The following is a 24,903-nucleotide window of genomic DNA, read 5'->3' as shown; positions in this document are numbered from 1 at the left end:
GAGACATGGTCCCTGACTCTGGGAACTCCCAGTCTGATGGAGGAGACATGCTCCCTGACGCTGGGAGCTCCCAGTCTGATGGAGGAGACATGTACCCTGACTCTGGGAGCTCCCAGTCTGATGGAGGAGACATGCTCCCTGACGCTGGGAGCTCCCAGTCTGATGGAGGAGACATAGACCCTGACTCTGGGATCTCCCAGTCTGATGGAGGAGACATGGTCCCTGACTCTGGGAGCTCCCAGTCTGATGGAGGAGACATGCTCCCTGATGCTGGGAGTTCCCAGTCTGATGGAGGAGACATGCTCCCTGACACTGGGAGCTCCCAGTCTGATGGAGGAGACATGGTCCCTGACGCTGGGAGCTCCCAGTCTCATGGAGGAGACATAGACCCTGACTCTGGGAGCTCCCAATCTGATGGAGGAGACATGGACCATGCCTCTGGGAGCTCCCAGTCTGATGAAGGAGACGTGGTCTCTGCCTCTGGGAGCTCCCAGTCTGATGAAGGAGACATAGACCCTGACTCTGGGAGCTCCCAGTCTGATGAAGGAGACATGGTCCCTGCCTCTGGGAGCTCCCAGTCTGATGGAGGAGACATGGTCCCTGACTCTGGGAGCTCCCAGTCTGATGGAGGAGACATGGTCCCTGACTCTGGGAGCTCCCAGTCTGATGGAGGAGACATGGACCCTCACTCCTGGAGTTCCCAGTCTGACGAGGGAGACATAGTCCCTGACTCCGGGAGCTCCCAGTCTGATGGAGGAAACATGGTCTATAACTCTGGGAGCTCTCAATCTGATGGAGGAGACATGGATCTTGACTCTGGGAGCTCCTAGTCTGATGGAGGAGGCATAGTTTCTGACCCTAGAAGCTCCCAGTTGATGGGGAGACACGGTTCCCAACATCTGAGAGCTCCCAGTCTGAGGGAGGTGACATGGTCTCCAACACTTGGGAATTCCCAATCCAATGGGGGAGACATTGTTCCTGACTTCTAAGAGCTCCCAGTCTGATGGGGAGACATGGTCCCCAACATCTGGGAACTTCCATTCTGTGAGGAGACACAACTTCCACACCTACAGGCCTCCATCCTAATGGAGCAATCATCCTTATTTCAGTTTGAAAGAGAAACTCCACCATCTGATGATAGAAACTTTGCCCTCACAATAATAGAAAGGAGGAGACATGATCCCCACTGCAGAGGATCTCCCAGTCTGAATAAGGAGGCCTGATTCATCCTTATTCTCTGCCTGCAGTCTGATAGGAGAGGTAAACTCCTATAATTAACCCATTACCCCAATATGGACCCTATGTTTTAGGGTCCACCTGTCTGCAGGAAAAAGGATGCTCCACCATCAGACTATGCCTTCTCTTTTAAAACCTTCAGTCTGCTGCACCTCTTATTTGAGAGAGAAGGCATGGGGGTCCCCTTTAGCAACCCTCAGTCTGATGGAGGAGGCCTGTCTACCCACAGTGTAGGTCATTAGTTTGATAGAAGAGGCAGAACCCTATTTGGGGACCCCCAAGTTAGACGGAGGAGACAAGGCTGCTTCCTTCAGCCTGATGGGGGATGGGTATCCATCTTTGGTCTATGTCCCCCAGCCTGATGGAGGAAGCCAAGGCTCCTTTTGGGAGCCCTTGTCTAAAAAGGGGCACGCCTTGCCCCTTCCCACACACTCACGGGCCACCTGCAGCTCCACTTCCAGTGTCTCAGTCTTGCCCTGCACTGTGACGGTCTTGAGTGTGTAGCGGCCAGTGTCTGTGAGGTTCAGCTTCTGCACCAACAGCGAGCAGTTGGGGAAGCCCACCTCCCGGCCTGTGTGCGCGGGGCCTGCAATCCAGGTTCCTGACGGCAGCTGGCTGAGCAGCCGGTTGGGCTCGGAGGCAGGCCCGCGGTACCAGGCGTAGACCAGCAGGTCCTTGGGGTAGCCCTGCACAGTCAGTGTTACGTCCTGGCCCTCCGTTGGCTTGGTGGGCACGGGCACGATCATCGTGGCAACTGCTGCAGCTGGGGAGAGAGCGAGCGGGCTGGGTCAGTTTGGTCTGCATCTGGCATGGTGTCCCCTTCCCAACCCTTGCTGGCCTCCCCGCAGCTGGCTGGCACTCCCCATGTAGGGTGCTGGGAAGGAGACTGAGGAAGGAGGTGACTTGTGCGGTGGTGGAGGTGGATTCTGGGTCCCAATAGTGTCTGCTGGGGTCTGTGTTTCCCCTATCAGACTACAAATTCCCAGCCTTTGAGAGGTGTCTCTCCCATCAAACTGGAAGACCCTAGAGGGTTGGGTCATGTCTCCTCCATCAGATTGGAAATTCCCAAAATATAGGGGCCATGTCTCCCCTATCAGAGTGGAAATCCCAGAAAATGGGGACCATGTCTTCCCCATGAGATGGTTGGGACTTGTGTCTGTCAGACCGAGAGACCCCAGAATGTGTAAGCCATAGCTCCTCCATCAGATTGAAAGATTCTTGAGGGTGACAGCATGTCTCCTCCATCAGATTGAAAATTCCTACAAGGCGGCAGCCCTGTTTCCTCCATCAGATTGAGAAATTCTAAATTGTTGCTGAGTTTTTCCAATCAAGTTGGGGACCCTGGAAGTTAGAGGGAAATGTCTATTCCATCAGACTGGAAATTCCTAGAAAGTGGGGTCCTGTACTCCTCCATCAGATTAGGAGTACCCCAAAGGTGGATACCCCATCAGGCTAGGAATGCTCAAAAAACAGGGCCATGTCTCCTAGAGACCAAGTCTCCCCATCAGAGGGAAATTTCTCCCCAAGTGCAGACTGTGTCTCCTCCATCTGACTAGGAGCTCACTGAGGGTGGGTTGTCATATCTCCCTCATTACTGACATGAAGGATGAGGCATTGCCTCTTCTCTTTGAGCAGCAATTCCTTGAATAAGGGAGCCATGTTTCCCTGTCCCAGGATCATCTCTCCAAGGACAGAGGCCTTGTCTCCTCCATCAGATTAGTCTCCCAAGGTGGAGGGAGGGTGGCGTCTCCTTTTCTTCTGTGTCTTTCCCAGCACCTGCCACAGAGTTGCTGACAGTGCTAGAAGCCCTTGGGGGCACTGTATCCACTCCCTGCACATACCTGCATACCTTGGACACCCCCCTTCTTGGACTGCACAGACAGGGCTTGGGGTGGCGCCTGAGGTCATCTGGTCCATCCCCCTGTCTCCTGTCAAGACCAGCTGCCAAAGCCCCAGATGAGTGGAGCGGGAGTCACACTTACCTCTGGGGATGCCATTTCTGCTTTGGGTGAAAATCCACCCCTTGGATGAGACCCAGCCTGTTAGTGGGAGGGAGGGAACGACCATTCCCCACTGTCCCCCGGGGGATGATGGCCACTTGGGAAGGAACCGAGGTGGAATTAATGAGGCCTTAATGTTCAAAGCCAGCATCCCCGGAAGATGAGAAAATGTCTCCTGAGGATCCCAATGGCTCTGAAATGCCAGCTGCCTGCACTGCCCCAGCCCTCAGGTCATTTTAGGACAGAAGCAAGATGACAATGCCTCCCCAGCTGTTTCTCCGTTTGCCAGCAATTGGCTGTGATTCTTCAGTTGTGTGTGTGTGTGTGTGTGTGTGTGTGTGTGTGTGTATACCCATCATCTGGGTCAGATAACTGGGTAGTCTAGTTGGCTGCACAGAATTTCAGCTGTCTGTGTGGTGGGGTGGGGGCGGGTAGTGGGTCAAGCCCCTAAACAGCTGGTGACTGAATTTAGAGCAGTGGCACCCACCTGAAGTGATATCTGAGTGATTTTCCACTCTGTCAACCCACAATGGTTTGCCATTTGTTCTCTAGGTGAACAGGACACGGGCTGTCTCTCTTTAGACCCAGATGCAAACAGATCTGCTTGATATGCCACTTTGTCACAGCTCATGAATGAACTGTGAATCTACCATGTTCCAATTCTCTGTTGGGCAAATGGTGGCTTAACCTTCACAGCCTGATGAGGCCTCCATGGGGACTGGGGGGTGGTCAGGCTGGGGGTGACTCACCAGAGAGCTTGACCACGACTGAGGCAGATCCAGATAGCAGGGTCTTGGTGTTCTTCGCAATACATGTGTACGTCCCCTCCTGGGCGGCTGTCATGCTGCTGATGTTGAGGTGGTCTTGGCCATTCTTTAGGGCCTGCCCGTTGAAGGTCCACACATACTCGGGCTCTGGGCAGGACCTGGACACGCACCACAGGGTGAGGGACATGTTGAAGTCAACTTTGATGGTGCAGCCTGTGCGGGTGGTGGAATCCTGGAGGATGGCCACACGCTCTGGGCCAACTGTGAGGGCAGGAGGGAGATAGATGGGGCAGTAGAGGGAAGGAGGAGTGGAGGTTGGTACCCCTGGTTTTCTCTCCACCAAGCTAGGTCCCTGGGAATATCTTGGCCTAGTGGAGGGGAAAAAAAGCTCTGGCCTTAACTCTAACTTGTTCTAGGATCTTGAGAATCACTCCCTCTCAGAGGATCTCACCTTTCTCTCCTGTAAAAAGAATGTGTTGGGCCAGATAATATTTCAAGGTATTTTTGAAATCTATGGCTCCATTGACAAATAAAAAAAGCCTAAATGATTTTTTTTTCTGACAAAGCCATTCTAAGAGTGTAGAATTCTAGGGCTTCAAGAATTGGTGCTTCTAGGTTCTAAGGTTCTAAGCTTCTAGAAATCTATGTTTCTAAGATTCTAGACTAAGATTTCAGGGTTAGATTCTAAGATTCTAAGAATCTCTGCGTCTAGAGGTTCTAAGATTCTCAGAGTCTGGAATTCAGTGCTTCTGAAGTCTGGAATTCTCTGGTTGTAAGATTCTAGGATTGTAGGCACTAAGTTTTTCTACATCATGGGTCCTCATGTACCTTGGTGATTTATTTTCCCAGGATTCCACACTGCACATCGCTGCTCCTGGGAACGACTGCATGCTTTGGTTATGTTGTTAAATTTTGTGTCCCCTCCCATTACACTATTCCCTCCCCTGCTCCCTTTTCAAACCAATTGGCCCTGTTTTCTCTGTAGATATTGCTCCTAACTGAAGGATTATTCAATAGTAAAGGTGGTCTGTAGAAGTCCTTTAGGATATGGGGCAAGTGTATTTTTTTGTTTGTTGTTTTTGTTTGTTTGTTTGTTTGTTTGTTTTTTGAGACAGCATCTTGCTCTGTCGCCCAGGCTGGAGTGCAGTGGTGCAATCATAGCTTACTGCATCTGCAACCTCGGCCTCCAGGGCTCAAGGAATCCTCCCATCTCAGCCTCCTGAGTGGCTGGGACTACAGGCATGTGCCACCATGCCTGGCTAATTTTTATGTTTTTTGGTAGAGATGGGGTCTTGCTATGTTGCCCAGGCTGGTCTCAAACTTCTGGGTTCAGGTGATCCTCCCGCCTAGGCCTCCCAGAGTGCTGGGATTACAGGCGTGAGCCACTGCACCTGGCGAGGGCAAGTGCACTTTAAGAGGGGTCCCTGGTCCCCAACCCCAGCTTGCCTGCTGACTCGCTGTGTGCCCTTAGGCCCCCTCTCCTGGCCTCAGTTTCCCCATCCATGAGGTTTGGACACTGGGTATCTCCGGTGGGGCCAGGAGGACTCACAGTACACGGTCAGGTTGATGGGCTCGCTGCGGCTGACACTGACCGGGTTCCACACCTCACACTGATAGGCGCCGGCCTCCTCCCGGCGGATGCCGTGCCTGGCCAGCACCCGGCCGTCAGGGGACAGGCCCAGGCGGAGAGCGACGGGCAGGGCCCCACCGTTGAAGAACCAGCGGACCTCGGCGGTGGGGCTGGGGCTGCTGCACATGAGGCGCAGGGTGTCTCGACGTTCCACCAGCGCTGTGCTGTTGGCCAAGACTGTGGGCTGGGCCAGGATCTCTGTGGGGGCAACAGACAGAGGGGGAGGGGGCCGGACACCACCTGCTCTGAGGGCCTTCCCTTCCCCCAACAAGGGGCATGGCCGGATTGTGGCTGGGCCCCTACACCCTCAGCCGGAGGGACAAAGAATGGTTTTAGGAGGCAGGTCTAATCCTGGAGGCCATCTTGAAGGAGGTGAGCATTTTGAGGTTATTTTAGAAACTTATTCCCTGATGGTTTCCCTGATGATTTGTTGGATTTTTTTTTTTTTTTTAAAAGAAGGATTGAGAAGGAGATGGGAAGGCCCAGCTGGGGCAGAGGCGGGTGTTGGGGGGTGTCTCACCATGGACCTGCACGTGTCCGTAGCCCACCTCGGTCTGCAACTGCCTGTTGAAGGTCTGCAGGATGTAGGTGCCTGAGTGCCGGGGCAGGATGCCCTGGATGTCCAGGCTGCCATCGGGGCGCACAGCCTCCCGCCCCGTGTGGGCCGGGCCAGGAGTCTCATCGCCTGTGCTCACGATGTAGCTGGCCACCAGGTATGACACGCTGAGTGTGGGCCCCGCATACCAGCTGTAGGCGAGCAGTTCCCCCGAAAGCCCATGGACGACCAGCGTGACGTTGTCCCCTTCGCTCGGCTGGGCAGGCTCCAGGGTGATAGAGATCTCGGCCCCCACATTCAGGAATGTGGCTGAGGAAGAGGAGTCAGAGGGGTTGGATGAGGCAGGTTTGATCAATCGCCCCATTTGACAGAAGAAGAGACTCAGGCTCGGGGCACGTCCTCAGCCCAATGTCCTCTGTGTAAATGAGGACAGGCAAAACCAGGATTCGAACCTGCAACTCTGACTCTCAACATCTCAGCCACCTAATCTTTCTGGGAGTTTATCTGCATGGCTTCGAGTACACTGTCTTTCTCTGTGTTTCTGTTCTTCCAACTCTCACATGGGGATGACAGGTCTACCTGCCTGGTAAGGTTGTAAGGATTCTGTATACATACCATGCTTACAATGCCTGGTATACAGTAAGTGCCCAATACATGTTAGTCAGATGCAGGAGCTCAGTCCCAGGGAGGGACTCAGTCCGAGGGAGGGAGGCGTGTATTGTGAGGATTGGGTCTGATGGACTGTGCCAAGGATCTAGCATCACATCTTGCATACAGCAAGTGCAAAGCAAGTGCTCGGCCCACAGGACCTGCGGCTTTAAGCCGGACCCAAAGGGTTTTCCCATCGTGACAGTTACAAACTAAGTCTCGCGAGATCCGGCTGCGTATCCAGCCCGGCTAATTGTATGGCCCCACGTAGGACGTCAGGGCCTGCCCCCTGGGTCCTGACTCCCGGTCTGGGGCTCTACCTCTGCCTCTCCAAGCTCGCCTACAGCGGAAAGCAGGGGTAAGATGAACACACTCCACCCCTTTCCTTCTCAACCAAGCAGATCAGCCCCAAGCCCGATGAGCTGGTCGGGGCTGCTTGGGTTTGAATGCCTGGAACGGGCGGCTGTGACAGTGCTCACGTAAAAAGGACTGACATGGCTGGCCAGCTTTCTGGTACTTTCCAGGCTGTTAGAGTGTGGCTAGGAGTGAGGGGCTCTGGGTCTAGCCCTCAGTCCTGCCACTCTCTGGCTGTGTGACAGCGGCCAATGGTTTCACCTTTCTGAGCCTCGTTTTCTCCCTATGAAGTGCGGTTCACGTGTGGGCCTCCCTCATAGGTGGTTTGGGGTTTTTTTTTTTTTTGAGATGGAGTCTTGCTTTGTTGCCCAGGCTGGAGTGCAGTGGTGCAGTCTCGGCACACTATGACCTCCACCTCCTGGGTTCAAGTGATTCTCCTGCCTCAGCCTCCCGAGCAGCTGGGACTACAGGCATGTGCCACCACACCTAGCTAATTTTTTGTATTTTAGTAGAGATGGGGTTTTACTATGTTAACCAGGCTGGTCTTGAACTCCCGACCTCAGGTGATCCGCCCGCCTCGGCCTCCCAAAGTGCTGGGATTAGTGGTGTGAGCCACCGTGCCCGGCCCCTCATAGGTGGTTTTAAACACATGAGAAGCTCTCAGAACAGCTCCGGGCACACGGCATATATGGTGCTGCTTATAATGACCTTTACATGACCCTGTCAGTGAGGCCCCATTCACAGGTAGGTACACAGAGGCTGAGAAGGGAAAGGCAACTGCCCCAAGCTACATCTTCCGGGAGAAACAGCTGCTGGGAAGAGTTTAGCCTCGTCAAGGCTTCCATAGCTGATAAAACAGAAACCTGCAGGAATGAAGGAGCAACAGCGGCTCCCTTGTCCTGGCTTGTGCCCTGGGCTTAGAAATCTCCAAAGCCCACCCTGAAAACCTCTCTGGGTGGCTGTCCCCAGCCTGCCCAATGCAGATGCCTCTTGGAGGGGTAAACTGTGCCGGTGTGAAGCAGGGCTGCCCTCCCTCCCTAGCACGCTGGACTTCTGCTCACACCTTCCCTCTCTCAGACTGGGGGTCCCCTCCCCTCCCTGGGGTCCTCGGGGGGCTGAGGTGCTGGGGGGTGCCATTCTCGCTCACCACTGAGGAGCAGCCAGCTGTACCCAGTCAGCGCCATCTTTCACCCCACACTGAGTCTTGGAGATGGTGGCGTTGAAGTCCCAGTGCTCGGACTCCCTTCCTGGTTGGGGCTCGGCTCCGTCTGCCGCAGGACCTGGGAGGGTTTGGTGATTTGGAGCCAGGGGAGATCACCTGAATTTGGAGGGATCGAGTCACCAAGGATCTGGGGCCCGGTTTGGGTACCAGGGTGGGTGTGGCGGGCACCGGCCAGAGGCCGTGACCTGGGCAGGCCTCCTGGGGCAGCCGCCTAACCCTCTTTGTGCCGAGGGCCTGGATTTGGTACTGGGAGAGGAACCAGGTCACCGAGGAGAATAGAGGAAAAGTAGGGGAAGGTTTTCGGGTAGTTCTTACCAACCACTCAGGCCCGTGGCCTCCTCAGAGAGCTTGGGAGTCACCAAGGAATAAAATCAGTAAAAGGTGACTGCACCTTTCCCAGCCCCAGCCAGTGCAGGGGACCTACAGGTGTTGTCTCAGTGGATGGCAAAACAACCCTGTAAAGTGGGCACCTTTAGGACCCCCCTTTGCAGATGGAGATGAGCTAGGTGGGGACTCCCACTTGTCCGGGTTCCTGCAGGGAGAGGGGATTTGAGCCCTGCTCTGTGTGCAAACCCAGACAGAAGGGCAGGAAGCTGTATGGCCACATGCTTTCTTTGGGGCTCTCCTTCTTGTTGGCTTCCTGCAAAGTGCTCAGAAGTTCACATTCTCTTTCTCCCACTTCGGAGGCCTTGTTTTCCCCTCTCTGTCAAATGGGCGTATTCGGAGGCTTTGGGGCCAAGGAGAGCTGAGTTTTGACATCAGCTCTGCACTTACCCAAAGTGGGGCTGGGGACAGTCCCTTGTTGAGTCTCCATTTATTATTCTGATAAATAGAGATGATGGCCGGGTGCAGTAGCTCGCGCCTGTCATCCCAGCACTTCGGGAGGCCAAGGCAGGCGGATCATTTGAGGTCAGGAGTTCGAGATGAGCCTGGCCAACATGGCGAAACCCCATCTCTACTAAAAATAATAATAATAAAAATAGCCAGGCGTGGTGGCAGGTGCCTGTAGTCCCAGCACTTTGGGAGGCTGAGATGGGCAGATCACCTGGGGTGAGGAGTTTGCAACCAGCCTGACCAACATGGCGAAACCCCGTCTCTATTAAAAGTATAAAAGTTAGCTGGGTGTGGTGGCTAATGCCTGTAATCCCAGCACTTTGGGAGGCCAAGGCAGGTGGCTCACGAGGTCAGGAGTTCGAGACCAGCTTGGCCAATATGGTGAAACCCCGTATGTACTAAAAATATAAAAAATTAGCTGGGTGTGGTGGTGTGCACCTGTAGTCCCAGCTACTCGAGAGGCTGAGGCAGGAGAATCTCTTGAACCCAGGAGGTGGAGGTTGCAGCGAGCTGAGATCACACCACTGCACTCCAGCCTGGGTGACAGAGTGAGACTCTATCTCAAAAAACAAAAGCAAAAACAAAAAATAGAAGTTAGCCGGTCATGGTGGCACATGCCTGTAATCCCAGCTACTAGGGAGGCTGAGGTAGGAGAATCGCTTGAATCCAGGAGGTGGAGGTTGCAGTGAGCCGAGATCCTGCCACTGCACTCCAGCCTGGGTGACAGAGCAAGACTCCATTTCAAAAACAAACAAAAAAATAGAGATGATATGGACCCTACTTCAGGGTTGTTGACAGCAGTTAGTGAGAGGCTACAAGTCAGGGATTTAAGCCAGGGCCTGGTGGACGTGGGTGTGATTGGTATGCCTGTTATTAAAAGTATAGGCTCTGGCCGGGCGTGGTGGCTCATGGCCGGACATAGTGGCTCATGCCTGTAGTCCTAGCACTTTGGGAGGCCGAGGTGGGTGGATCAACTGAGGTCAGGAGTTCAAGACCAGCCTGGCCAACATGGTGAAACCCTGTCTCTACTAAAAGTACAAAAATTAGCTGGATGTGGTCGCGGGCACCTGTAATCCCAGCTACTTGGGAGGCTGAAGCAGGAGAATTGCCTGAACTCTGGGCAAAAGAGTGAAACTCCATCTCAAAAAAAAAAAGTATAGGCTCTGGACATAGTTCCACTGTTTCCTACCTCCAGGACCTTGGGCAATTTATGGAATCTGCCAAGCCTCAGTTTCCTTATTTGTAAAACAGGGAAAACAATAGTACTCACATCACAGGGCTGTTGAAAGGATTAAGTAGATACACACGTGAAGTACAGTACTTATCACGACTGGCACAGAGTAGATGCTCAGTAAATCACTCATTCACTTATTGGACAAATACTGAATGAGCACCTATTGTTTGCCAGGTGCTGTTCTAGGCGCTGAGGATGCAGCCGTGCACAAGACGGATGAAATCCCTGCCCTCAGGGGCCGACATTTGCGGAGTAAATAAAGGAAAGGTAAATATCTTCCACGTCAGATTGAAAAATAAAGTCAGAAAGGGGATTTGCCATTTTATTTTTTGTAGAGATGGGATCTCGCTATGTTGCTCTGCCTGGTCTCAAACTCTTGGCCTCAAGTGATCTTCCCACCTTGGCCTCCCAAAGTGCTGGGATTACAGCCATGAGCCACTGCCCCTGGCCTGGTTTGCTACTTTAAATTGGGGTGGAGGGAGGGTAACAGGGAAGGTGTCTCTGAGATGATGCTGGGCAGGAGCCGAGGGGGTTGTGGTGCCAGAGCTGCTGATAGCTGTGTTCTTATCACCTGCATCCTGATGGCTTCTGAGTCCTGGTTCCTCTGAGGCCTCTGCAGCCTGCTTCCGGGCAGGGGGCCACACCTGTGCTCACCTGTCCTGGTTTGCCTCCAGCACTGTGTCCTGGGCTGCCCTCGTGGGGCAGGGCTCTAACATGGGGGAGGAGGCCCTGAGGAGGTGCGGGTGAGGCCAGGTGAGAGGCACAGAGGATGTCCTGGCGCCTCCTGCTCCCCTCTCCCCACCTGTGACCTCACCTCACTCTTCTCCGTCCTGGCCCAGAGCACTGGGACCTCATCCCAGTATCAGTCAGGATGCCTCCCTGATGTCCCTGGGCACCTCTCACTCACCTTGTCCCAAACTGACCTTGGCATCTTCCCCCAGAAGTGTTTCTTCCCCTGGTGCCCTTATCAGGGAAGGCGCCACTACCTCATCACTGGGAAAAGAGACCTGGGGCCTCATCCCTGATGCCTCCCCCTACTCCCTGAACACGCCACCCCTTCTGGCAACTGACTCTACGTATATCTTCTCTCCCTCCCTGAAGCCCCTGCCCTGGTCTAGGTGACCACCCCACCACCCCACCTTGCCTGGGTCCTCCTGTCTCCCCACCAGCCTCCTCCCTAGTCTCTAGCCCTGGTCTCCCCGACTCCCATTGCCCCTCCACATGGCAGACAGAGGCTCTTTCTAAAACAAAAACCTGCCTCTGCCCCTCCGTGCTCAGAACCTGCTGTGGCTCCCCAGTGCCCTTGGGAGGAAGCCCAGGTTCCTCACTGTAGCCCAGGAGGCCCTGCCCGGCCTGACTCCTGCCCACCTGACCATTACATAGAATACCACTTGCTTCCGGGAACCCTCTGCTTCAGTTCTTCTGTTTCACTTGCACTCTACCCAGAATATCCCTGCTTCCCTCTGCTCTATTCCACTGCCTTCCCCAAACCCTCTCCTCCAGGAAGCCCTCCTGGACTTCAGGGCCTGGAATTCTCTGTCTCAGCCCTGACTGCCTTGGGTTCTCGCTGTCTGGGGCTGGGTCTTTTTCCCCCACTGGCCTGGGAGCCTCAGCTGGGCACGGCTGGGCTGTCACCACTGTGTCCCCAGCACTGCCCAGCAAATCACCTGGCACAGAGCAGAGGCTCACAGCATGTTTGTGGAACTGGACACCAGGTGTGGATGACACAGAGAGAGGAGTCTTCAGAGAGGCTCAGGTTCCTGGTGATCTGCTGTCTGCCTGCAGAGTGTGACCAGGCCGGGCTCTAGAGGCCCTGCAGCGTCACACCCACCCTTCCCAGTCTGCCCCCATCCTCCACCTCCCTGGCCCCTCCTCTGGTGCTCCCGGCTGTGAGCCCAGATCCTTGGTTCAATCAAGAGCTGCAGGCTCTTTAGCACCTGCTGTGTGCCGCCGGGCTGCGCAGAAAGCAGACGGGGTTCTTGTGGGCAGGGGCTTTTTCCTGTTTGTGCAGTGGGTGGAGGGTGGTCATGACATTGACTTCCCTGGGACTCTTCTGAGGATCAAAATAGGCACATGGAGCGTTCCGTGCTGGGCCTGCCTCAGAGCATGTACTGGGGGCACAGTGGTCGTTGTTCCTCCACCATTTGACAAATGTTTATGGAGCACCTACTATGTGCCGGGCACTGCGCTAGGCGCTGTGGGGTTACAGCCGTGAATACGGTAGACATAGAGCTGACCTATTGATTGGGGAGACAGTTAATAGACGAATACAAACATGAGCAGTGTTAGAACAGGTGGGGACAATGCTGTGGAGAAAAATAAAGCAGGGGAAGGGATGGAGGTGGTTGGGGCACTGGCTTATGCAGGGCAGCGAGGCGACATTGTCAGAGTGACATTGGAGTAGAGGTTCAATAAGGGGGGCTGGGCGCGGTGGCTCACACCTGTAATCCCAGCATTTTGGGAGGCTGAGGCGGGAGGATGGCTTGAGCCCAGGAGTTCGAGACCAGCCTGGGCAGCGTAGAGCACGTCTCTACAAAAAAATTTAAAAATGAGCCAGGAGTGGTGTTGCACGCCTGTAGTCCCAGCTATTTGGCAGGCTGAGGTAGGAGGATCGCCTGAGCCCAGGAGGTTGAGTCTGCAGTGAGCTGTGATCTCACCACTGCACTCCAGCCTGGGCGACAGAGCAAGACCTTGTTGTCTCATTAAGAAAAAAAAAAAAAAAAAAAAGCGCATGCATACACAATCATGTAAAACAGATAATCAGTTTTTTATATTGATTCTGTGCTGAAATGACATTTTGCATATGTTGTGTTAAATACATTCGTTTCACCTTTCTTCATGAGATGAGGCTGGAAAAGGTTGAATTGTGTTTGTGGCTCCACTCTTGCTCCTGTTGGGTAGTGCTGGACCAGGCAGGAGGTAGTGGCGGCTGAACCAGGGATGGGAGAAGTGGTCAGCTTGTAGATGTATTCTGCTGATATCATTCTTCTTCTTCTTCTTCTTCTTCTTCTTCTTCTTCTTCTTCTTCTTCTTCTTCTTCTTCTTCTTCTTCTTCTTTCTTCTTCTTTCTTCTTCTTTCTTTTTTAAATGGAGTCTTGATCTGTCATCCAGGCTGGAGTGCAGTGGTGCGATCTTGGCTCACTGCAACCTCCACCTCCCAGGTTCAAGCGATTCTCTCACCTCAGCCTCCCGAGTAGCTGGGATTACAAGCACGCGCCACCATGCCTGGCTAATTTTAATATTTTTAGTACAGACAGGGTTTTGACATGTTGGCCAGGCTGGTCTCAAACTCCTAACCTCAAGTGATCCACCTGCCTTGGCCTCTCAAAGTGCTGGGATTACAGGTGTGAGCCACCATGCCTGGCCCATTATTCTTTTTGACAGCTTCAGCTTTTCCTGTTATCCATCTCCCCGCTGCCCACCCCCAAGAAAACCCATTTTGCAGACAAGTAAACTGAGGCCCCGGGCCATTGCCTCATAAGATTGGAGCAGATGAGTCTTATCTTCTCTGCATAGCCATCTGGGGACACGGGTCTATGACCTTGTTTGGTCAGGGTCACCCCTTGCCCGCCCAGCCCTCTTGTCTCACCAGTCACTTAGTTCCCTTGGGAGCGGGAGGGAGGCTGGGAACTCCTTTATCTGCTCTTCAAGACCCTGCCCACCACTGACATCATCAATATGTATTAGATGAAAACGTCAGACTTGGGCCTCCGTGGCAGAATCCTTGTCCTGTCCTCTCTGGGCAGGGATGGGGAGGCCTTGAGACTGAGGGTTTGGCTGGAGCTAATGTCTTAGGCTGAAGCAGGTTTCCAAACCCCTTTCAACCTCCCCTTATCTTGGGCGAGGCAGAGGGGGCCGTCATATTTGCTCAGGGTGTGGCTTCCTGTGCCGGCCTGTCAAGGCCTGGAGTTGGCTCTGGCTGGGCCTGGAGAGGTTGTTCTTGGGGAGAAAGGACCAAATGTCCCCTTAATTCCTGACCCTAGAAAGAACACCCAGGTGGCCAGGCGCGGTGGCTCACGCCTATAATCCCAGCACTTTGGGAGGCCGAGGCGGGTGGATCACCTGAGGTCGGGAGTTCGAGACCAGCCTGACCGACATGGAGAAACTCTGCCTCTACTAAAAAAAATACAAAATTAGCGCGGTGTGGTGGTGGGCACCTGTAATCCCAGACACTTAGGAGGCTGAGGCAGGAGAATCACTTAAGCCCGGGAGTCAGAGGTTGCTGTGAGCCGAGATCACACCACTGCACTCCAGCCTGGGTGACAGAGTGAGACTCTGTCTCAGAAAAAAAAAGCACCTAGGCTTCCATGCAGGAGAGGAGGCAGGTGGATCGGAGAAGCTCCAGACCTTTCCATAGGCTGTTCCCTGTGCTTGGATACCCGTCCCCAACCTCCTCACCTCATTCATCTGGGTTTTTCCAAGCCATTCAATCATTTAACAAATATTTGTCAAGCATGGACTATGTACCAGGCTGTTTGCACAGAGACATCCTTTCCTTTGTTGGGCTAAATCCTATTGGAGGGAGATGGGCAATAATAATAATAAAAAAAAACCTGATATGGCATTTAATGTCAGGCAGAGATAAAAGCTATAAAAAGTAAAATAGGTCAGGTGCAGGGGCTCATGCGTGTAATCCCAGCACTTTGGGAGGCCAAGGTGGGCGGATCGCTTAGGCCAGGAGTTTGAGACCAGCCTGGGCACCACAGTGAGATCCTGTCTCTACAAAAAATACAATAATTAGCCAGGCGTGGTGGTGGTGTGCACCAGTAATTCCAGCTACTTGGGAGGCTAAGGTGGGAGAATTGCTTGAGCCTAAGAGGTGGAGATTGCAGTGAACTGAGATTGCACCACTGCACTCCAGCCTGGGCAACAGTGTGAGATTGTGTCTCAAAATTAATAAAATTAAATAAAATAGGGCAAGTGGATAGAGAGGAGCAGGGGTTGCTGTTTTAGTTTGGGAGGTGGTGGTGGTGGCGCTTTTTCTGGCCTGAAGGAGGCGACAGAGGAGGGAGCCTGTGGGTGTGTGGGAGGAGAGTGTTTTTGGTAGAAGGTACAAGTGAATTCAAGGCCCTGGGGCAGGAGGGGCTTTGATGAGCATAAGGACAGCAGGGAGCCTGGTGTGATTGGAGCTGAGTGAGGGGCAGGGGAAAGTGGGAGAAGGTGGTCAGAGGGGGACTAGCCACCTAGAGCTTTTCTGGAAGGTGCTGGAGGGGAGGAAGTGAAGGGCAGAGTTAGGGGGATGGAGGCCAGCAGAGAGTGCCAGGGTTCTCTTGGGACCCTAAAGGGACCTGGTTAGGGGTTCTTTCCTCTCTCTGCACCTCATTTTTCCCTTCAGGAAAGTGGGAAGGGGTTGGACTTGGATTTAGAATTATGGTTAGGCCTGGGTTGGGCATGGTGCCTCACTCCTGTAACCCCAGCATTTGGGGAGGCTGAGGTGTGAGGATTGCTTGAGCCCAGGAGTTTCAGACCAGCCGGGGCAACATAGTGAGTCCCATCTCTACTAAAAATAAAATAAAAAGAAAGGCTGGGCACAGTGGCTCACACCTATAATCCCAGCACTTTGGGAGGCCGAGGCAGGCAGATCATCTGAGGTCGGGAGTTCGAGACCAGCCTGACCAACATGGAGAAACCCCGTCTCTACTAAAAATACAAAATTAGCTGGGCATGGTGGCGCATGCCTGTAATCCCAGCAACTGGGGAGGCTGAGGCAGGAGAATCGCTTGAACCCAGGAGGCAGAGGTTGCAGTGAGCCAAGATCCCGCCATTGCACTCCAGCCTGGGCAACAAGAGTGAAACTTCATCTCAAAAAAAAAAAAAAAAAATTAGCCAGGTATGGTGGCACATGCCTGTAATTCCAGCTACTCTGGAGGCTGAGGCAGGAGGATCACTTGAGCCCAGGAGATGGAAGCTGCAGTAAGTTATGATCACGCTACTGCACTCCAGCCTGGGGGACAGAGTGAGACTCTGTCTCAAAAAAACAACAACAACAACAACAAAAGTTGTAGAATTCTTTTCTCATTCCTTTAGAGTGGTTAAAACAATTTTTTTTTTCTTTTTTGAGATGGAGTCTCGTTCTGTTGCCCAGGCTGGAGTGCAGTGGCACGACCTCAGCTCACTGCAACCTCTGCCTCCCGGGTTCAAGCGATTCTCCTGCCTCAGCTTCTCGAGTGGCTGGGATTACAGGCGCATGCCACTATACTCGGGTAATTTTTATGTGTTTTCAATAGAGATGGGGTTTCACCAGGTTGCCCAGGCTGGTCTCGAACTCCTGCCCTCAAGTGATCTGCCTGCCTCTGCCTCCCAAAGTGCTGGGATTATAGGCATGAGCCACCGCGCGAGGCCAATGGTCAAAACAATTTAAAAACCACTTTTTATTATGGGAAATTCTACACACCCATCGAAAGCAGATAGAAGAATGGTGTCTGCCCTCGCAACCACATACCCATCGCTCAGCTCATAGGCAATCTGGTTCCCTCTCCTCACCCACGGCCCTCTCCTGTATTATTTGAAAGCAAATCCCAGCCATCAGATCATTTTATAGCTATTTCTGCCTGTATCTTTGAAAGATAAGGACTCATTTAAAAATAACACACTCACAATGCTATCATTTCACCTAAACAGCGAACATAAAAATCAACAATTCCTTAATATCTTCAAATGCTCAGTGTTCGAGTTTTCAGTTATTCAGCAAAGCCATGATTTCTTGAATAATATCATAATTCCTTTTGGGCAGCCATCACTCAAATCTAATTTTAGAACACTTTTATCACCCTGGGAAAATTCCCTTCTGCCAGGATCGAAAAGTGGTTCAATATTTTGAAATTTCTGCCTCAGCAGTGAAGTGCTTTCTTCTGACGGAAACTTACCTGGAACCCCAGTGTGTTCAACATGTAAACAACACCTCAACTCACACCTGTCCAACCCTCCCCGCCCGGTACAGGATCCCCATCCAGGGCTGTAGGCAGACCCGGGGGGTGGGAGAGTTGGTGGACAGTGGTGAGAGGGCTGTGTATACCTCTAGTGGTCTATCTACATCCATTGACCCTGCGACCCTAGGAACCCGCACAAAACCTTTTTGCACACAGAGTTGAATCGGGAGGGCAGGGTTTTCCCCGTGAATCATAGTGACTCTTGGTCATGGCCCAGCCCACTTCCTTCCCTGCCACCAACTTACTCATTTGTAAAGCAAGGAGCCACAGCCCTGAGAATCTAGGGTGTACCAGGGCTCGTGGGAAGAGGAGGTGGCAGAGGGAAGCAGTGTGCCCTGGTGGGCAGAACTTGGGTGGAGAGAGCCTGGGAGCCGGGGATGGGTGTGGGGGGCGTCTTAGTTCCCGTCAAGGACACTGGTCTCAAGCTAATTAGGCCAAACATAAACACGGTGCCTGAAATTCCACCATCAGCGAGACCTCCTTTGGGTTAAGCATCACTCTCTCCCCTGTGCCCTTTGTAGAGGGCAGACACCTCTGCCTGGACACACAGACCCCACTTGAATGGGCATGGGTTGCATCTTGGTTCACCTTCCTTTCAGGCTGGGATGAGCAGAAGACAAATTTTCAGTGTTAGAAACTTTGGTTTTGTTCTCAGCTTGTCCACTGATACCCTGTGTGACCTCACCTTTTTTTTTTTTTTTTGAGACAGAGTCTCGCTCTGTCGCCCAGGCTGGAGTGTGGTGGCACAATCACAGCTCACCGCAGCCTTGACCTGTTGGGGTTAAGCAGTCCTTCCACCCCAGTCTCCCAGGTAGCTGGGACCACAGGCACACACCACCACGCCTGGCTAATTTTTAAATATTTTTGGCCCAGTGCGGTAATTCACGCCAGTAATCCCAGCACTTTGAGAGGCCGAGGTGGGTGGATCACTTGAGGTCAGGAGTTCAAGACCAGCGTGGCCAACATGGTAAAACCCCCGTCTCTACTAAAAATACAAAAATAAGCCAGAAATCGCTTGAACCCAGGAGGCAAAGGTTGCAGTGAGCTGAGATCGTGCCACCGCACTCCAGCCTGGGTGACAGGGAGAGGCTCCATCTCAAAATAAATAAATAAATAAATAAATGAAAGTAAATAAATAAATATTTTTGTGTGTGCAGACTGGGTCTCGCTATGTTACCCAGGCTCATCTTGGACTTCTGAGCTCAAGCGGTCCTTCTGCCTTTGCCTCCTAAAGTCCTGGGATTAAAGGCATAAGCCGCTTTGCCTGGTCAGCTTCACTTACTTAACCTCAGTTTCCTCATCTGTAAAATGGGGATAATCACAGTACTAGGTTGGTGCAAAAGTAATTGCGGCTTTTGCCATTACTTTTTTTTTTTTTTTTGAGACGGAGTCTTGCTCTGTCCCACAGGCTGGAGGGCAGTGGCACAATATCGGCTCACTGCAACCTCTGCCTCCCTGGTTCAAGTGATTCTTCTGCCTCAGGCTCCTGAGTAGCTAGGATTACAGGCGCCTGCCACCACACCCAGCTAATTTTTTGTATTTTTAGTAGAGATGGGTTTCACCATGTTGGCCAGGCTGATCTCAAACTCCTGACCTTGTGATTTGCCCGCCTCGGCCTCCCAAAGTGCTGAGATTACAGGAGTGAGCCATTGCGCCCAGCCAATTTGCCATTACTTTTTTTTTTGAGACAAGAGTTTCACTCTTGTTGCCCAGGCTGGAGTGCAATGGTGCGATCTTAGCTCACCGCAACCTCTGCCTCCTGGGTTCAAGCGATTTTCTTGCATCAGCCTCCCGAGTAGCTGGGATTACAGGCATGCACCACCATGCCCAGCTAATTTTTAGTAGAGATAGGATTTCTCCATCTTGGTCAGGCTGGTCTCGAACTCCTGACCTCAGGTGATCTGCCCGCCTTGGCCTCCCAAAGTGCTGGGATTACAGGAGTGAGCCACTGCGCCTGGCTTTGCCATTACTTTCAATGGCAAAACTTCACTCAGAACCGTTGTGAGGATATCAGTGAATAAATGTAAAGCCCTTAGCATAGTGCATGGCGTATAATAAGTGCTCGGTAATGTTTATTATTAATTATTATTATTACATTGAGTTCCAGGTCATCTCCCCTACTAGACCTCAAGCTCCCTGAGAGTAGGAGCTGGGCTGGTTTATCTTCACCTCTCTCATGCCAGTCAAGTTCATGTAACAGAGTTTGGTGATAGTAGTTGCTCAATAAACGTTTGTCAATGAATGAATGGGGACTGCTAAGTTGGGAAAGGGAAGGATGTGTATAATGAGCATCCACACTCCTTGGGCCTCTGCCTTGTGCTGGTCAGTGCTGGGAGCCCCTCAGTGATGGAGATAGCAATTGTGCTTATGGGGCTCATAGTTCAGCGGGACAGACCCATCCCCAGGCAGTGATGGCCCAGACTGGGCGGGGCTGGGGTGGGTGAGCTCACAAGAGGGATCTGACCCAGCTTGGAGGTCAAGGAGGGCTTCCTGGAGGAGGAGGTGTATGAGTTGAGACTTGGAGGGTGAATGGGGTGGGCAGGAAGAGTGGAGCTGTGTGCCTGGGGGTGTGCAAGGGCCTGGAAGTGAGATGGTACACAGTGTGTGGGGAAACAGAAAGAAGTTAAATCTGGTGGACTGTAGACCAGGGGTGAAGGTGAGAGGGCGGTGGGTGCTGAGAGATGAGACTGAGCGTCCCCTGGACTTTGCAGGCGTTGGAGGCAGTGGTGAGGAGCTTGGACTCTAAGGCACTGGGGAGCCATGGATGGTTTTGAGCAGGAAGGGGCTAGGTTGAGTTTGGGCTTTAGAAAGATCCCTTGGGCTGCTGTGTGGTAGGAGAATGGGAGTAGGGAGGAGTCCAGGCGGGAGGCTGGGGCAGGGAGGGGAGAGAAGCTGCCTGGCCCAGGGCTGGGCTGCAGGTACTGGAGAAGGCCAAGTTCAAGAGGCCTGGAGGGCAGGGCCTGGTGCCTGCCGTGAGAGTGGGGAGGGAGGTGTCCAGGTTTGGGGTTGGAGCTGGATAGACTCTCTGGATTCCCAGAGGGGTAAAGAAAGGGGCAGAGACAGGGTGGGCGCATGGGGGGCTCAAGGTTGCTGCAGCGCTTGTGCATGATCTGTGTGGTGCTCTGCTGCCCCCTGCTGGCTCAGGGCTGACCCTCTCTTGCAGCAAGTCTGGCAATAGTGACGACCCAATAAGCACAAACCCCAAACAGTGAAAGAAGGTGACATTTCTGGAGTGACAATGAATCAGGTGCTACAAGATGCACTTATGTTCACTGTCCCCACTCACACACCCCGACCCCGGTCTCCAGCTATCCCCTCCTGCCGACTCAGTACTGACCTCTCAAACCCGCCTGCTTTCTCTCCCCACTCCCTCGCTCCCTCTTTTCCTCCCCGCTTTCTTTCTCTCTCTTTCTTTTTTTTCTCTTTCTTTTCTTTCTCCACCTCTTCCCCCCCCCCACACTCCTCCTCCCTCCCCCACCCCATTTCTCTCTTTCTTTTAAAAAATATTTTGCGAATCTGGCAGCCCCTGAACCAGAATAGGTTCGGAAAGGCTCCACCCTTTCTTCTTTTTTAAACGGTTTTGCGGTGTAATTCACATACCACACAATTCATCCATGTAAAGTATACAATGCGGGCTGAGTGCCATGGCTCATACCTGTAATCCCAGCACTTTGGGAGGCCAAGGCAGGCAGATCACTTGAGGTCAGGAGTTCGAGACCAGCCTGGACAATACGGTGAAACCCCGTCTCTACCAAATACAAAAATTAGCCGGGCGTGGTGGTGCACGCCTGTAATCCTAGCTACTCAGGAGTCTGAGGAAGGAGGATCACTTGAGCCCAGGAGGTTGAGGCTGCAATGAGCCCAGATCGCAACCACTGCACTCCAGTCTGGGTGAGAGAGCAAGACCCCGTCTCTTAAAATGAAAACAAAACCAAAATAAAGTGTACAATTCAATAGCTTTTAGTATATTCACAGAGTTGTGCAGCCATCGTTACAACCAATTTGAGAACATGGCTGGATGCCGTGGCTCATGACTGTAATCCCAGCATTTTGGGTGGCTGAGGTGGGCGGATTGCCTGAGCTCAGGAGTTCGAGACCAGCCTGGCCAACATGGTGAAACCCTGTCTCTACTAAAAATACAAAAATTAGCCAGGTGTGGTGGCATACACCTGTGATGTCAGCTACTCGGGAGGCTGAGACAGGAGAATCGCTTGATCCCGGGAGGCGGAGGTTGCAGTGAGCCGAGATCATGCCAGCCTGGGCGAAAGAGCAAGACTCCATCTCAAAAAACAAAACAAAACAAAAGAAAACAAACAAACAAAACATTGAGAACATCCTATCACCCCTAAGAGAAAGCTTGTATCCATGAGCAGTCACTTCCCCATTCCGCCCTTCCTCCCAACCCAACAACTACTACATCCACTTTCTGTCTTGATGAATTGCCTGGGCATTTCATAACAATGGGACCCTACCATATGGAGTCCTTTACGTCTGGCTTCTTTCACTTAGCACAGCGTTTTCAGGGTCATCCTTGCTGCAGTATGTGTCAGGGCTTCATTTCATGGCTGAATAATGTTCCACTGGATAATACAGCCATGCGTCACTTCATGATGAGGATATGTTCTGAGAAATGAGTCTTTAGGCGATTTCACTGTTGTGTGAACATCACAGAATGTGTTTACACAAACCTAGATGGTAGAGCCCGCTACACATCTAGGGTATAGGTACAGGCTATTGCTCCTAGGCGACAAACTTGCATAGCCTGTGGCTGCACTGAAAACTGTAGGCAATTGTAGCACAATGATAAATATTCGTGTACCTAAACATAGAAAAGATACAGTAAAAATACCATGCCGGGCGCGGTGGCTCACGCTTGTAATCCCAGCACTTTGGGAGGCCGAGTTGGGCGGATCACGAGGTCAGGCGATCGAGACCATCCTGGCTAATACAGTGAAACCCCATCTCTACTAAAAATACAAAAAATTAGCCAGGCGTGGTGGTGGGCGCCTGTAGTCCCAGCTACTCTGGAGGCTGAGGAAGGAGAATGGCTTGAACCCAGGAGGTGGAGGTTGCAGTGAGCCAAGATTGCGCCATTGCACTCCAGTCTGGGCAGCAGAGTAAGACTGTCTCAAAAACAAAAACAAAACAAAACAAATAAACAAAAAAACTCATTCGTCTGTTCATGGGCATTTGGGTTATTTCTACCTTTTGGCTATTGTGAATAATGCTGCTGTGAACAGTCACACAGAAGTGTTTGTGTGGCCATGTCTTGATTTCTTTTGCAAACCTGGCCCTGTCGCAGTGTGTACAACACCCTTGCTCCCCACCCTCCCATTGCTCGAAGCAGTCACCCAAGAGTTGACCCTCTCCAGCACCTCTTAAGCATGCCCGTTCCAGTAGGTTCTTAGCACCTGCTCCATTCCTTCACAGCATCGTCATCCCTGACATTATGTTCCATGTGCTTTGTTTTTCTGTGGCCTGTCTCCCACTAGAAGGTCAGCTCTCCAAAAGCAGCCATCGCTGTCTCATTCATGGCTGTCTCCCCAGAACCTAGAATAGGGCTGTCCACAACAGATGCTCAATAAATCTTCATTGAATTGATGAACAAACCAATTATTGGCACACTCTTCTCTCCAATCCCCTGTATCCAAACCAGAAACAAATTCTGTCAATGTTTTGTTCTAGAGTGTTGCTCTGTTGCCTAGGCTGGAGTGTAGTGGCATGACCTCGGCTGAATGCAACCTCTGCCTCCCGGATTCAAGCGATTCTCCTGTCTCAACCTACCACCACTCCCGGCTAATTTTTGTATTTTTAGTAGAGACTGTATTTCAGCATGTTGGCCAGGCTGGCCTTGAACTCCTACCTCAAGTAATCCGTCTGCCTTGGTCTCCCAAAGTTCTGGGATTATAGGCGTCTGCCACCATGGATTTCAGTCCTCCTGTCTGCAGAGCCAGGAGTTTGAGACCAGCCTGGCCAGCATGGTGAAACTCGTCTCTACTGAAAATACAAAAAAAAAAAAAAAAAAAAAAGTAGCCGGGTGAGGTGGTGTGCACCTGTAGTTCAGCTACTTGGTAGGCTGAGGCAGGAGAATTGCTTGAGCCTGGGAGGCGCAGGTTGTAGTGAGCTGAGATCGCGCCACTGCACTCCAGCCTCGGCGACAGAGCAAGACTCAAAAAAGAAAAGTCTCAAAAAAGAAAAAAAAAAAGAGAGAGAGAGAGAAAAGATGGAATTCCCTCACACTCCTAGCCCTGAGCCCTGGCTACCTGGCTGGCCTGGTTGACCCTCTTAGCAAGGCGGTCAAAGGCCCAGGCATTCGGTGTCTGGAGCGGTCTGAGGATGGAGAAGTCTCCCAGAGAGTATTTGCATACTGAGTCAGCATGAGACGCAACTTCTCCTTCTGTGATTTCTTCCTCATCCTCTAGATTAGTTTCCCGTTTCCTGTAAAAAATTGCCACAAATTTAGTGGCTTAAAACAACACAAGTTTGTTATCTTATAGTTCTGGAGGTCAAGAATCCAAAATGGGTCTCACTGCACTAAAGCCAAGGTTTCAGCGGGACTGTGTTGCTTTCTGGAGGTTGTAGGAAGAAAATCCATTTTCTTGCCTTTCCTCAATTCTGATTTTTTTTTTTTTTTTTAAAGACAGAGTCTCGCTCTGTCACCCAGGCTGGAGTGCAATGGTGCAACCTTGGCTCACTGCAACCTCCGCCTCCTGGGTTCAAGCGATTCTCCTGCCTCTGCCTCTCCAGTAGCTGGGATTACAGGCACCCGCCACCACGCCTGGCTAATTTTTCTATGTTTGGTAGAGATGGGGTTTCCCCATCTTGGCCAGGCTGATTCTTGAACTCCTGACCTCAGGTGATCCCCCTGTCTCGGCCTCCCAAAGTGCTGGGATTCCAGGCATGAGCCACCACCCTCGGTTCTGTTTTTTTTTTTTTTTTTTTTTTTTTAAGAGACGGGGTCTTGCTATGTTGCCCAGGCTGGTCTCCAACTCCTGGCCTCAAGCGATCCTCCCACCTTGGCCTCCCAAAGTGCTGGGACTGCAGGCGTGAGCCACTGAGCTTGGCCCTCCTCCAGCTTCTAGAAGTTTCTTGCATTCCTTAGCTCAAGGCCCCCTTCCATCTTCAACACTCACAATGGCCCATGGACTCTTTCTCACACTCAATCATTCTGACTCTGAAGTGCTGCTTGACTTTCAGCTCCTTCTCCCGTCTTCAAAGGGCTGTTGTCACAGCCCCTCTGACTCACGCTTCCTGTGTCCTTCTTGATTATAAGGATCTGTGTGATTACATGAAGAGCCTGCCAGGGCAATCCAGGATAATCTCCCCAAAGCAGGATCCTGAACATAATCATGGCTGCATTCTTTTGTCATATAACGTAACATTCACAGGGGATTAGGATGTAGACGTCACTGGGGGGCCGTTATTCGCCTTTCACAGCACCCTGCCCCTCAAAGCCACAGTCTCGGCAGTGCCTTACCTGGCCCTGCGCCATG

The 24,903-nt window shown here is 52.2% G+C and overlaps 1 protein-coding gene and 1 long non-coding RNA gene across 2 annotated transcripts in view; one reads left to right on the top strand and one right to left on the bottom strand.

The window, feature by feature from the left end:
* Positions 1 to 1,532: 1,532 nt before the first annotated feature.
* CEACAM16 (CEA cell adhesion molecule 16, tectorial membrane component) lies at positions 1,533 to 6,642 on the bottom strand. Its single transcript, XM_016936162.3, has 4 exons — positions 6,154 to 6,642; positions 5,553 to 5,831; positions 3,986 to 4,264; positions 1,533 to 1,999 (listed from the first exon to the last, which is right to left on the bottom strand). Exons 1-4 carry the CDS (start codon positions 6,551 to 6,553, stop codon positions 1,581 to 1,583), a joined length of 1,377 nt encoding a protein of 458 aa, XP_016791651.1. The 5' UTR covers positions 6,554 to 6,642; the 3' UTR covers positions 1,533 to 1,580.
* A 437-nt stretch (positions 6,643 to 7,079) lies between these two features.
* Positions 7,080 to 24,903, top strand: part of LOC129138138 (uncharacterized) — a 70,200-nt gene continuing 52,376 nt past the window's right edge. The window contains exons 1-2 of the long non-coding RNA XR_010153888.1: positions 7,080 to 7,195; positions 10,656 to 10,748. This is a non-coding gene — a long non-coding RNA (uncharacterized LOC129138138). The remainder of the gene's footprint in view (positions 7,196 to 10,655; positions 10,749 to 24,903) is intronic.

This window comes from Pan troglodytes, chromosome 20 (genome assembly GCF_028858775.2).
Source record: "Pan troglodytes isolate AG18354 chromosome 20, NHGRI_mPanTro3-v2.0_pri, whole genome shotgun sequence".
In the NCBI taxonomy this organism is placed as follows: domain Eukaryota; kingdom Metazoa; phylum Chordata; class Mammalia; order Primates; family Hominidae; genus Pan; species Pan troglodytes.
Note: the sequence above shows the minus strand (reverse complement) of the source record. Positions and strands in the feature narration are given on the sequence as shown.

Excerpts from the sequence above, each read along its gene's own strand:
- CEACAM16 (XM_016936162.3), bottom strand. The coding sequence starts at position 6,553 with ATGGGGCGATTGATCAAACCTGCCTCATCCAACCCCTCTGACTCCTCT. Across the intron at positions 4,265-5,552 it reads CATCAACCTGACCGTGTACT|TTGGCCCAGAGCGTGTGGCC; the intron begins GTGAGTCCTCCT and ends CTGCCCTCACAG. Across the intron at positions 2,000-3,985 it reads AGTCGTGGTCAAGCTCTCTG|CTGCAGCAGTTGCCACGATG; the intron begins GTGAGTCACCCC and ends CTCTCTCCCCAG.